This window comes from Ornithorhynchus anatinus, chromosome 8 (assembly GCF_004115215.2).
Source record: "Ornithorhynchus anatinus isolate Pmale09 chromosome 8, mOrnAna1.pri.v4, whole genome shotgun sequence".
NCBI lineage: Eukaryota > Metazoa > Chordata > Mammalia > Monotremata > Ornithorhynchidae > Ornithorhynchus > Ornithorhynchus anatinus.
Genome location: NC_041735.1, coordinates 17,935,980 through 17,950,403, shown reverse-complemented (window position 1 = coordinate 17,950,403; position 14,424 = coordinate 17,935,980). Strand labels below are relative to the sequence as shown.

The following is a 14,424-nucleotide window of genomic DNA, read 5'->3' as shown; positions in this document are numbered from 1 at the left end:
CCCACGCGGGACAACCTGATTGCCTTGTATTCCCCCCCCCCCCCCCAAACTGCTCAGAACAGTGCTTGGCACATGGCAAGGGCTTAACGAGTGCCATCAATATTATTATTTGAAGAGGCCCGGGAGTTCAGAAGGTGGCGGAAAATTCCACATCACTGCCCAGGTTCTGGGGGGGAATCTATCGCATGACCTTCGTGACCTGGGCTTCCCGGCCCATCCCGGTGGGTATCTCTTCGTCTCTTCCCCCCGAGTCTTCCCTCTCTCGCTCGCTCCTTCTCTCCTTTTCTCGTTCTTTCTCTCTCGCACCCGGGGACCCCTCTGATTGGGCAGACACTCAATCCCAACGGGGGACTCTGTGGCATATAACCAGAGCCAGGGCTGAGCGGGGAGGGAGAGCCCGCCCCCTCTCCCCCAATCCTCCCCCCCACCAAAAAAGCAACCCCTCCCCAACTCGGGCAGAGCGGCGACAGGGGGAGGAAGAGGAGGAGAGGGAAAAAAAGTGTCCCAGGCAGACACTCACTCCTGAAAGCAGAAGGGGAGGGTGGCTGCAACTCGACGAGGAGGAGGCGCGGGGGGGCGGGAACGTTTGGAAAGAGCTCGCAGGTGCGGGAAGACGCATTGGATTTTTAAAAGATAGCTATTTAATTGGGGGGGGGGGGCCCGCCCTCGGCCGGGGGTCCGATGCCCCGATGAGCGCGGGACGAGGCGAGCTGGGCCCCGGCTCCGCCGAGCCCCCGGCCGGGGCGATGGCCGAGCTCAAGTGCCTGTCCGGAGAGGGCTACCTGGCCCTGGGCCCGGGCTACGGGCCGGTCGCCTTTCCCTACGGCTCCGTGGCCGGCCGAGGCTACCCGGGCCCGGCCGGGGGCGACTTCCCCCCGCCGGCCCCTCGGGGCCCGGGGCCAGGACCGGCCGAGAGCAGCGGCGAGCAGACGGGCGACGAGGAGGACGGCTTCGAGCCCAGGAAGAGCCGGGCCGGCCTGGGCCCCGACGGCAAGCTGCAGGCGGCCCTGGGCAAGAAGCCCCGCGAGCAGCGGTCCCTGCGGCTGAGCATCAACGCCCGGGAGCGGCGGCGAATGCACGACCTCAACGACGCCCTGGACGGGCTCCGCTCGGTCATCCCCTACGCCCACAGCCCCTCCGTCAGGAAACTCTCCAAAATCGCCACCCTCCTCCTGGCCAAGAACTACATCCTCATGCAGGCGCAGGCTCTGGAGGAGATGCGGAGGCTGGTGGCCTACTTGAACCAGGGGCAGCCGAGCCTCGGAGGCCCCATCCCGGCCACGCTGGCCCCCTTCGGACAGTCGGCCGTCTACCCCTTCGCGGGCGCGGCCCTGCCCGGCTGCCCCGAGAAATGCTCCGCTTTCTCGGGGACCCCCTCCTCTCTCTGCAAACACTGTAACGAGAAGCCTTGAGTCGCTTGCTTCCCCCTCCTCCCCCACCCCTTCCACCCTCGACCTCCTTTTTCCCCTCTTTCCCCGGGGCCGTCCCGCCACTGACATTGCTTTCCCCAGATCGCGTTACTTCTTTTTACTGTCATTATTGCAGTATTATTTATTAACGGGCTCCCTCTCCTTTGGAAAACCTCGACAAAAGCCAGCTCGGAGGAGCGCTTGGCACACAGTAAGCGCTGGACAAATACCGTTATTATTCAAAGGAAGTTTCTGGCTCCCAATCGGTTGTATAAAAAAGAAAGAAAAAAAACACGTCGTGGGGGCATCGTTCTCGTTGCAACTTTGCCCGTGCCCGCGTGCGTGGGAATGTTTCTCCAGCCCGGAGTTCGGGACTGAAGATTTGGCATCGCTTTCCCCGTTCCATCAACTCGCTTTGAAGCACTGCAGTCTAGCCATTCGTCGAGGCCACCCTAGAGAAAAGGGGTTTTTTAAAAGGGAAAGTCTTTTTCCCTTACCTTACCTTATCGGGAGCGACTTTCTCGGTAGCAGTGCTTGACTCCCCGGCTAACCGACCTGGCCATACTATGCAAAGTTCCCCGAATTTTTACAGTCGTTCTAGGGAGAGGACGTTCTTTCACTGAGCGATACGCTGCTCCAGCTGTCGAGTTAAACTTTCAGGCCAGTGAAGGTGGTGACGAGGTGGAAACTGGCGAAACTCGAGTTAAAAAGTTGATAAATTCCCTAGTTGGATTACTACATTTTCGTTCTCCACCGTGCGTGATGATCGCCTTCCATCGGATGACTTTTGCAAGTAATCTTTTCCAGATCTGTCTCGGCCTAGGACATAAAAATGGACTCGGGCTCTTTATATGTATTGATGACAATAAATGTTCAAAGACACTGCCAAAGCCTCCTTCTGTCCTGCAACTCTCTAAATTGGTTAATTCTCTAAAACAAATACAGTAAGTACTGCAGTGATGTAACCTAACCAGGGGATCTGGTTCCTTACTGTAATTTACCATGGATTAGAGTGCTGCCGGAAATATGATTGAGGGGTAATCAGAGATTTAAAAAAAAAAAAACCACAAACAACTATTGGATTTAAAAGCTCATCTCCGCTGCATTTCTTTTTTCTGCGTGGCAGGAGAAGCATGTGACTCACCTTTAGGCAAAGGTAAATCTAAAGGAGCTCATGGTGCTGCTAATCTGGGCTGAGGTTGATGGAGATTTAACACTTGGAGTCCAAAGACTCTTCCTCCAAACCCTGAAACTATCTTGCCGAAGTTAACTGGACCATGCTTTCGTACAGACTTTCATGGGCTCGACAGAAATTAAAAAGTAGAATTGAAGCTGCCTCCCAATTTACCTGATGCAGCTTACTTGTCTCTAGTGATGTAGTTTGCAAAACACGCAAGAATTCTACTGACCCGAGAGGTGTGTTCGAAGGGTGGGTCCTATTTCATGGGACACCGTTTCATCTCTCTCCTACTGTTCTCCCTGTTTTTACAATTTACAAAGGAAAGATCTATGTAGCTGGTGAGTAAATTGCTGACTCCTGCAGCACCCTGCATACTTCACTGAGTGTTACATAATAATGATGGATAGGCTTTTTTTTTTTAAGATCTGTCTTTAAAAATACCACCACCGTCCAATGTGAACGCCACCAAGTAAACTGGTACAGTAACAGCCCGAGGGGATGGATCTGTCCAGGGCCATTTATGTTAGGAATGGGGTGTAACTATTTGGGGTTATTAAACCAATTTTCATGGCTGTCGCCAGTGTTATGCTAATTTGAAAAAGACGGCAGTCTCTACAAAGCTGCTTGTCTATAGTATTTAACTTTAATTAATACATTTCCAAAGGACTTTTTGTGTTTGCGAAATGAAGTGTGTGATTAAGTCTCATTCATAAAAAGACATATGCTTAATACTACTTTTTGCTAATTTCCATTTTTATTTCTTCATTGTCTTTCCCAGCATACTGGTCTAGTTGTTTGCACAAGTTTTAAAAAGATGTTAGAAACTTTTAAAGTACATTTCATGACATAAGCTAAGGCAGGAGAAGCTAAACTACATGAAAAACACTGGATAATACAAAGAAGCAGAAAGATTTTGGATTTTCTTAACATGTTAAAATGATCTTGAACTGAAATTATAATTCATGACAAAACCTGAGTTTTAAAAGGAAATATTCATTCTGCTTGAAATGGCTAGAGATAAATTTGATGGGCTATTTACACTTTGACTTATTCAAGTTCCGTTTTATTTTAAAGTAGTATTAGCAAAAACAATTTAAATCAAACAGGTCATTCAGTGTTTTAATTACTAACAATGGTGTTCATAAATTATATTTTTCAGATCATCATATTGACTGAATTAATTGCATGCTTCAGTATTTAGACAGCTGGGGCATCCTCTGTATAGGGAGATACACTGATTTAGAATACTACTAATAATTTTGTTAAAAGTTTCTCTTTTGAGATTCTGAGTTTAAATGTAGCTCTTTTTCCCTCTCTGATCTTAATTTGTAAATGAACTTTCTGCATATCTGTTACTCTTCACAGGGTCTTCAAATAACCAGTTTTTAAGTTATGAATGTTCAGGAGATTTCAGATAGTATTTGTAACAGAAAATCCATCTCTCTTCGCATAGTAGTACTAAATGTAGCACTTTACAAAATGCTTACAAATTCAAATATGTTGCCTGTAGAATAAACCAAAACTCTGTGGAATGTGGATTTTCCATATAAACTGATAATGTCCAAAGAAAACAGCATCATTTCTAAATCACCAGCATGGAAACTATAATGGAATTTTGTTTACCCAGGAAAGTGGCACATCTCCCTTTCTGTACTGTAATGAAGTTAACCATAATAATATATAGTGACTTTAAAAGCTGAGTACTATTTTATTTAAACTAGTAGTGGCCTACAGTATATCAAGGAACATTTTTAGGATACTGCTATCCTACAACCCTTACATTTTGACTTGATTTTTTATTTATTTATTTTTTTGAAGTGAGACCACAAACTGTTATACCCTGAGTCATATTGGCTAAGGATAGCCAATTCTAATTGCTAATTCTAGGCCTTACTAGTTCTTTATCCATTAACATAAAACTCAGCTTCATTGAAGCAACAGGTTAAAAAGCAAATAGCAGAATACATTACTCTAGTTTAAAACGGCATTTGGCTGGAAGCCTAGGCCTCCTCATGAGTTAGATGGCGTAAATATTACACCTCTCTTGAGTCATGAGGGCCCAAAGTCAGTGGCCAAAATTAAAATGTGCAAATTAAATTAAAGTTGAATAATTAGTATTGTTTTTGATACAATGGCTGCTTGGATTTATGAAAAATGTTCAAACCAATCAGTTTTATCACACTTTCATTTGTAATCCCAAACCCTCTCCATGACCCTGCTTATTTAAAAATAACACAGTTTTAACTTTCAGATACAGAAGGTGTACATTATCATTTGATTGCTGGCATGCCAATGGCCTTATTATTAGGAGACAAGTTGCCAAGCAAAATTCTTACTGATTTCATTTCGTTTTCTATCCCACCTTCTACAACTTGGTTAAACAATATTAACCATAAGGGAGCAGGTGGGAGGTAGTGAAGAGCTATGGAAAGTCCATTTTATTTTGGCCAGGAAAGCATTTAGATGAGTTGGAAATAAAATTTTCCAAGGCACCTAGTGTTAAAGACATGAAATTGTCCTCTTCCCCTTTTCAGTCAGAGTGTCCTTACGCTAACTGCTTCTCCTCCCACCACTCAGGTAATGGCATCTGATCCAAGATGCTAAGAGTTCTCCACAATATCTGCCTCCTCTTTCTTCCCCCTTACCCCACTACCCATAACCCATCATGATCCAACTTTCTGGAAACAGAGTTCATTCATTTCTACGGACCAGAAACACAACAATTGATTTAACACAACAATTGATTTACTTTCTCGGTTATAAAAAGGAGTGAGATTTTAGGTAACCAGTTCCCTCTATTAACCCGAACACGGCCTGAAAATCACTCTCTATCAAACTAAAAGCAAAGAATACTAACTAAAAGTCAGGGAGAAATCGTTTTCTCATCAGTAGTTGTCACTAAAAATACTTTTATCTTCACCTCAGTAGTGAATCTTTTAAACTGTATTTTTTTGGTGCTGATGGTTTTGCTAGAACCAGTTTTTCACATTGGCCAACTTTGTAACACTATAGCCAAAACGTTCTGAATTTTGTGTTTTGCAGAACACATCCAGAGATGGGATACGTGGGATAAAAATGTTGTTTACTTGAAATATCGTTTTGTTGTTTTTAAACCAGGCAACCAAAAAATGAATTTCCTAAGGTACTGCTTCATGTGGGAAAGTGTATTTTGACCACATTATTTTTACCAGCCAGCATCGCTACTTAGCCCCTTGAACTACTAAAGCTTCATTTGCAATGCGCACTGGAACATTGAAAGAAGAGTAGCTTCTGTATTCATTAGGAAGAAAGCAGAGAAGATTCAGAGATCTGATGCTCAAATCACCAATTTCACTTAAGAACTCAGTTCTGCTTTACATCATCTTTTGGGAGGTTCCAACTGGAATTGCAAAACAAGTTTCTAAATCCTGGTTAATTTAGAAAAGGATGATTATAATAATTTTGCTCATGCAAATTGGTTTTGACATGGTTTTCGTATCTAATTTCTTTTGGCTTTCCATTTAGGCCAAGATGGAAATTGAGGGATTTGTGATAAACTAAATTTCCTCTTCATAGACACAGCTCTAGACCGCTACTTCAACCACAATGAAAAAGTAGCATTGTGTTGACATTAATCTTACAGATGCAAACTTTGGTAATAAAATCAGAACTGTAACTCACATGTTGCTGTAAATGTAGTGCTTAGTAATCAATCAACAAAACAACATTAATGTTTTAATACTTAATCGGGTCAAAATTGGCACATGAGCCTTCTGCCATCCACCAAAATGTCCAGAATCTGGTTTCTATTGTAAAAAATGAAGTTATTTTTTCATATTAAAATTTTAATAAATGAACCTGTCATTGAATTTATGCACTCTTTTTAAATATCACTTAATATAATTGAGAAATATTTATCCACATGTGTAAAATAGTTAAAAAAGGATAATGTATAAAATGATCTTAATTTTTAAATGCTACTCTTCTTATTAATATAAAGAGCCAATTACTTTAAACTTTCAAGTTCATTGTCCCCCAGAAAAAAATTCATTTGCAATTGTTTTGTTCTTCTACTATTTGCTATGATAATTTAAGTATTAGATTTATCTAAACTAGGCCCAGTAAAGATATGATCTATTAAAAAAAATATGAGTATGAGTAAAACTTCCATAGTAGAAGAAGTTAGTAATTTTATATTTTAGACTATGTACTAGCCAGTAGTTATGCCCTTAATGCAGGATAATAATGTTTAAAGCTCCAAGAATATAAAGGGTGAATAGACTGAACTCCAATTATCCCACTATATGAAATCCATACAGAATTTTTCCCGCCCTGAAATAAACAATATAACCTAGTCCTTATATGTCACCAATGGAGAAAACCTAACAGTTGTTTTGCGTAAAGAATTTGAAACAAAAAACATGGTTGTGCCAAGAAAAAAAAAAACCTCAGTTTTTCCTTCAAGCCCCGTTTTGTCTAAAGTAATGAGGCCATAGTCAGTTGCTTCCCCAAAGCGTTGTGATTTAGCCTGACGTACAGTGAATCATCTCAGATCCATTTGGACTGCATTCGTTATTTTAATGAGACAGAGGCAAATCTGTTTTTTTGGCCGCAAACCCTAAGATGCAAACATAATGCACCCTGTTTGCTGACTGCCACAAGGCAACTGACATAATAGATTCTTATCGCCACCATTATAGGGCTTATAATTTGCCATATCCAAAGATGCTTCGACCGCTTCCGTTTGCAAGTGAAACAGAAGTTACAAAGCTAATAATAATAAAAAAAGAAGTGCACAGGACTAAAACCTCATTTGATGTGGCATACTATTGTCCTTTTTGTGCTATGTAGTGTTTGGGATTTTTTTAAACCCACATATCAGATCTTGAAATACGGTCACCCCCAAAAAGGGTCATACTAAGTTGGGCGACAGCACTACTAGAAACCCACCAGCCACTACTTGATGTGGTATCAGATATGACAATGAGGCAGGCATATCTCTGCACAAACCGTAATCATAGTAATAGTGTTCATAAAAATTTACTAGTGCTGACTTTTTCATAGGCTGAAATATTTCTCTTTCCGTGTCACACCAGTACAAAATTGTTCAGGGCTTCATCATCCTTTAAACAAATAGTACCTCAGTCTGGTAGTAACTGAAAATCTGGATCATCTGTTGATAGAATTCTCCTGAAATATCCATGTATAGGTATTGTGTATACTCTCGTTCAGAAGTTGTACAACAATCAGCTCACTGAATTAAAAATTAGAGCTAATTAACAGCCACTTTCTTTCTACATTTTGCATTTAAGCAGATACTTTTATCTGAGGTCTGAAAAGGATGACCACACCATCAGTGGGGCAGTCCTAGTGACTCCTTCCTTCACAGTGTGTTAGTGGTGAGAGTGGGGGGAGGAGGGGAAAGACAGGGGTAAGAGGCATTCTCTTAAGAGGGAGGAAGTACAAGATGATACTTGCATCAGGACTTTCCCTCCTGCTAATGAATGAATATGTCACTGCTCTGCTGGGCACTTGCAGGCTAAGAACAATGCTGGGAAGTAGGAAAGTGGAGGTTTACCACAGGCATTAAAAATACCTGTGCCTAGTCCTGACTTTTATTCCACCTAAACTTCCATTTACCATAACAAGAGGATATCTCATTGGCACTTAAGCTAACTGGATACTGGGTACCAGTGTCATGGGAACTTTGATAGAAGAATCATTTCCTAATACTTTTTCCTTTTCTTATGTGGAAAAACTCTTTCAACACTGACCTCCTTTTCAAGGTACAATAGCCAAAATGAATACAAGATAGTTCTCAAATGTCGACTCATTTAATGACTTTCAAATATATTCTCTTGATTTAGGAGGAAAGCAAGTCGATGACGATGGCTGCCCAACAGAATAGAAAATCTTGACAAACAATCCTACTGATTTCCACATCAAATATTTTATAAGACAGTTTTAAAATTTCATAGAGACCATTACAACATGGCCACAGTGCTGGAATGTTAAAACATTAGCTCATCTTCAGTGCTTCCCTGTAGACTGTAAGCTCCTTGTGGGCAAGGATTGCATCTACCAATTCTGTTATATCGTACTTTACTAAGTACAGTGCTCTGCACACAGTAAGCACTCAGTAAATACTACTGATTGATTGACTGATTTCCTTTCTTCTGACAGCTCCACTGAAACCTCAGCCAAGACAGTCTTTGGGTACCTGCTCACTCTTCTCTCATGACAACTGAGGCTCCAGAAGAAATGCTAATTCTTTAATTAGCTCATTTAATGCTAAGTAGCTGATGAACAAGAAGCTTCTAGGTTAGTTTCCTAGATTTTCCTTTCAGAATCCTAGAAAACAGAATTTTACTTAAAATAAACTTTCTTCCTTTAGATTCCCCCCGTGAAAATCCTCTGCCAGAATCTGCTGCTAATAGACTAAAAAGAGAGAGTAAACCATTTAATTTCAGGAGCTGTTACTCCTTACAGTCAGTTCTATGATTAAACACAACTATATAGGGAAAAATATGGAAATTTGCTCCATGGGTGAAAGGAGGAAGGAAAGAAGAAAGGAAAATCAGTGAGCCTAGACTAAACCAAAGAGCAGCAGCAAATTGGAAAAAAAAAAAGAAAGGTATTTCTTTGCAGCCATAAATAAGGAAGATAATACTTATCCCCATCCCAGTTCTCCAAAGATTGAAGTTGAAATAATGGCTCCCTTTCCATTTCACCTAAAATCTAAAGGGTCTTGGGTATTTTAGAGCAGACTAGTTCTGTACTTGTGGATGAATTCTATTCTCTCGCAAATTCTGTAGTTTTCTACACTCTCTGCCTTCATGGTTCTGGCAAGAGGTTATATTTCTGGGTACTAAGGCTAAAAAGCCAACAATCGGCAGTTATGCAATAGTGTTTATCAAGTGGCCACTCAGTGCAGAGCACTGTACTAATAGTAATAGTATTTTTAAGTGCTTAATAATTATGGTATTTGTGAAGCACTTACTGTGTGCCAAGCACCACTCTAAGCACTGGGGTAGATACAAGGTAATGAGGTTGTCCCATTTGGGGCTCACAGTCTAAATCCCTATTTTCCAGATGCAGTAACTGAGACACAGAGATGTTAAGTGGCTTGTCCAAGGTTACACAGCAATCAAGTGATGGATCCGGGATTAGAACCCACGACCTCTGATTACCAAGCCCACGCTCTTTCCACTAAGTCCACTATTTACTGCGTGCAGGGCACTGTACTAAGCTCTGGGAAAGTGTATATAAGTGGGAGTATACTAAGGACTTGGGAGAGTCCAACAGAAGCAAAATATACATTCCCTGACTCAAAGTTAGTACCATTTAATGGGAAGACAAAGATAGAACTTTTTTTAAAAAATGGGGGGGAATAGGAAGAACAAAAATAGATAGGATGTGACTGTGTCAAGATAAAGTTGGGTTGATTCAACTTGGGATGTTGGGAATTAATCAGGGAAAACTTCAACCAATAAACCAATAGTATTATCAACCATTAAATCAATAATTTTTATTGAGTGTCTCATTGTGTAGAACACACAAGCGTTTTTCAGAGAACCGTAGAGTTAGTCTACATGATCCCTGTGCTCAAGGAAGTTAATTTAGTGGGAGAGGCAGAAACTAAAATAATTTACAGATAAGGGGAAAATCGTTACGTATATGAATTAGTTCTTCAATAATGGGGTATATAAGGCGATATGTACATGTGTTATGAGTGGTTGTGCATACCGCCCCAATACATGAAGTGGTAGTTAGGGGATAAAACCCTGGGGGAAGAAAAAGTAATCAGGGAAGGCTTCCTAGGGAAAATATGATTTCAGAAGGACTTTGAATATGGGGAGAACTGTACTTGCAACAGATTTAAAGGAGGAGGAGGTTCCAGGCTGGAAGAAGGACAGATGCAAGAGGTAGAAGATGGGAGAGATAAGAACAAAGCACAGTGAATGTTAACTTGAGGGAAAAAAGAGGATGAGCTGTGAAGTAGTGGGAGAAGAGAGTGGAGAAATAAAGGAAGAGGACTTGTTTTTACAGCTAGAGGTCAGGACTTTTTACTTGATGCAGAGAGGAAATGATAATTATTGAATGCTTTTGAGGAGAGGGAAGTATGTGCAGAGTGACATTTTCAAAAATGATCTGAATAACTGAATGAAATATGGACTGGAAAGGGAAGAATCTGGAGGCAGGAAGTCCAATGATGAGGCTAATGCAATAGTCAGGCCAGGACACGGCAAGTTCCTGGACCAAATGGTAAATGATGGCTGTTTAGATGGAGCAGAAATGATTGAACCAGGAAATGCTATGGAGGGAACACTGGAGGATTTAGAGATAAACTGAATATAGGAGTTGAAAGAAAGGGGGGTAATCAAGGATATCAAGGTTGTGGGCTTCATTAAAGGGGAGGATGGTGATATCAACTATGAAAGATAGGTGGAAAAGAGGATTTGAAAAGGAAGATAAAGAGTTCAGTTTTAGACCTATTCATCTTAAGATGCCTGTGGGATATCCATGAGGGAATGTCGTGGAAGCAAGAGGAAATGCAAGTTTGCAAAGGGGCTGAGAGGTCAAGCCTATAGAGGGAGATTTAGGAGTCATCTACATAAAGATCAATCAATCAATCAGTCATATTTATTGTGTGCAGGGCACTGTGCTAAATGTTTGGGAGGATACAACACAACAATGTTACAGAGACACATTCCCTTGTCCACAGTGAGTTTACAGTCTAGAGGGAGTGCCTCAAGGGGTGATAGTTGACACCCTGGGAGTGGATGAAATCCCCAAGGGAGTGAGTGAAAAAGGAAAAGAAAAGGGGACTTTAAACAGAGTCTTTGAAGGACACATACTGTTAGAGGGTGGAAGGGAGAGACAGCAAAAGAGACAGAGAGGGAGATATCAGAGAATTAGAGGAACCAGGAGGAGGGGATAGAGTTTTAGGAGGTTTTTGAATATGTAGTTCAGAAACTTTGAGGAGGGAAGAAGTTCCAGACCGAAGGAACAGGATAAGCTTGAGGTGAGAGGTAGGAGAGATGAGAATGAGATTCAGCTAGGACATGAATTCAGGAAGACTAAAGAGTGCAAGAGGAGGAATAGCAAGTGGTGAGGCAGCGTATAAGGTGACAGATGTGGAGAGCCGTGAAGGTTTGGGTAAAGGGATTTTGCTCAGATGAGGAGGAAGATGAGTAGAGTACTTGACTTATGCTCTGGTTCCTAAGAGACTAAATGGAAAAATCTCTCCATGATGTAAGCTCCTTGATTGTAGGGACCATCCATGAGCTATTTCCTAATGTTGTGATGGCTCAGTATTTAGAGTTAAGGTGGAGCTGTTAACAGTCCCTGATTCTAACTTTTTAACTCTTATAGGAAAAAAATCTTTCAATTTTATTAATAATAACAATTGCAGTATTTACTAAACATTATGTGCCAAGCACTATACTAGGTGCTGGAGTAAATATAATATAACAAAATCAGACACAATCCCTGTCCCATATGGGGCTTAGAGTATAAAGGGGAGAGAGAGCATTTCTGCTTTTTATTGTTTGATGCCTCTTCTATACAACCAGAAAAGATAACAACCCAAGAAACATTGAAAAGAGAAGGAACAAGTAGACACTATGACTTCAGGAGTATTTAAAGGGAAAAGGCCAGGGTTGATAAAATGCACAATTTGTGAGGAGAAAGTAGCTCACTGAGAGACAAATCAAGTGGAAGGAGAAACTACTGTGACCTATTAGGAGAGAAACTTAGGGTTCTCTTACATCTGGACCATTGCTAAGAAGAGAGTATGGGTATCGGCAAGCAGCAGTACAATTAGAATCATGATGAATAAGTCAGGACTACCCCTCTCTGAACCTTCTTGTTTTCTTTTTCAGATTGAGAACTTCTTGGAAATTGGGAAAATACAAGAAAACACCATTTTTCCAACGGATAATGCTGAGGGTAAAATATTCAATAATAAATTCTCAAAATAACTCTATATGACCAGTCAATATGGACAAGATAAACACTGTATGCTATTTGCCCTATTATTTCTCTGTAAAGTGTAGACTCAAGTATTAAGGAAAATTTTAACTGTCAACAATGTATAATATTGCTAGAATTTGGAAAGGAAGCATTTTTAAAATTTCTCTGCCTGGAAAGGGCCTCTATAAATGCATAAAAATCTTTCATTTGAGACTACTACAGTTAATAATATTAAATAATGGTTAAAGGTAATTATCTGTAGGATCTCTTGTGTTTTAATATAAAATTCTGACAACTTATCTATGATCTAAGCTACAAAATAAGTCTAAGATCCCACATGTTTTCAGTCAATAGGATGGTCCTAATAGCTGCCTAATTTCTTCTCCCCAAGAGGTGGAAAAAAAAAATCTCCAGGCCCAGAAGAGAGGTTTAACCACATTTAACCTATAGGAAGAACATTTTTCATCTTTTACTTTACAAGGGCAGGAGGCAAAATAAAATGAAATCCAGCAGAGGCATGTGTCTCCCTGAAGTAGGCAATGATAGGCTAAGAGGAAAGCAAATGAAAGGTAAGATTAATAGCAGTTATGATGGCAGATAGACTAGCAGTTTGCTAATTAAAGATGTTAGAACATAGAAGCAGCCAGGGATCAGTGCCTTTTAATGAGGATGTTGTAGGGGTGATTTAGCTCTAATTTTCTGCTTAATAAGGCTGGTTTAAAAAGTAATTTTGTTGGGATGTGACTCCCCTAAACCTGTTCATTATCAGTGATGGGACTTCTCTTCAACACTTCGGGAAATGTTGTGTTTAATTAATATTGTGTCGGCGAGTGGATATGCTGACAGATGAGGAAAAAAATTGATGAAGAACTTTCAAGGACATTGACTTCATTAAGCAGCTTCATTATAGCCAGAATAACTGGCTAAATATGTCATTTAAAAGATAATGTGCTCCTTTCAACTGTTTTTTTCCTTTTTTTCTCCCACATAGGTGAGCAGGCAATATTTCCAAAATAGGAAAATGAAAAACAAGGTCAGAGGCCCTAGCACATCAGACTCTACCAGATGTTTGTTTTTTCTCTGAGGCACCACTTAACAAGGAATATATAATTTATATATATATATATATTTTACTGCCTTCATTTATAGGAAACTTCATGCAATTTTTGAGCTTATAAGCTCTTTAATGGTTTGTGACATCTATTCTGCCACTGTTAAAGGGGTCATCCTCATTATACTCTTGAGACCAGATTGGAATTAAATTAAGAAATGTACTTCACGGGTTGTACATCACTGCTCTAACGGGAAAGGTTTTAGGGGTGATGCTTGCATAACAAAGCACAATTGTGCCTAGGCCATGGGAAATGGTGGATGCCACACTCCCTAAATCCCAGGTTACAGTGCCATTTTACTCTCCCCCTTACCTTTTAGGCAGTGAGTAAAGTATGTGTATGTGTATCTGTGTGTGTGGTGGGGGCGGGCAGTGCGGGGATTTGGGGTGAAGGATATGTGTGGCTACAAGGGAATGGGTACCCAATGCTGTCAAAGTGCCTCTTCCTACCTCCAGGATTAAGCAGTATTAAGCGGGATCAAGAAGTATCAGGAGAAGCAGCATGGCCTAGTGGATAGAACATGGGCCTGGGAATCAGAAGGTTCTGGGTTCTAATCCCAGATCTGCCACTTGTCCACCTTGTGACCTTGAGCAGTCACTGCACTTCTCTGTGCCTCAGTTACCTCATCTGGAAAATGGGGATTTAGACTGAGCCCCATGTGGGACATGGACTGTGCTTGTATCTACCCCAGAGCTTAGTACAGTGCCTGGTACATAGTAAGCGCTTAACTAAATACCATAACAACAACAAACAGGCCACACTGCTCAGC

At 41.1% G+C, this 14,424-nt stretch overlaps 1 protein-coding gene across 1 annotated transcript; it reads left to right on the top strand.

Annotated features, from left to right (window-relative positions):
- The first annotated feature begins 729 nt into the window (after window positions 1-729).
- Window positions 730-13,634, top strand: BHLHE23 (basic helix-loop-helix family member e23). The gene is made up of 2 exons (XM_029070716.2): window positions 730-2,927; window positions 12,453-13,634. The coding sequence occupies exon 1, from the start codon at window positions 747-749 to the stop codon at window positions 1,410-1,412; it is 666 nt and encodes a 221-aa protein (XP_028926549.1). The 5' UTR covers window positions 730-746; the 3' UTR covers window positions 1,413-2,927; window positions 12,453-13,634.
- Window positions 13,635-14,424: the final 790 nt, after the last annotated feature.

What these genes read in the sequence shown, in the direction of transcription:
- BHLHE23 (XM_029070716.2), top strand. Translation starts at nt 747, where the DNA reads ATGGCCGAGCTCAAGTGCCTGTCCGGAGAGGGCTACCTGGCCCTGGGC.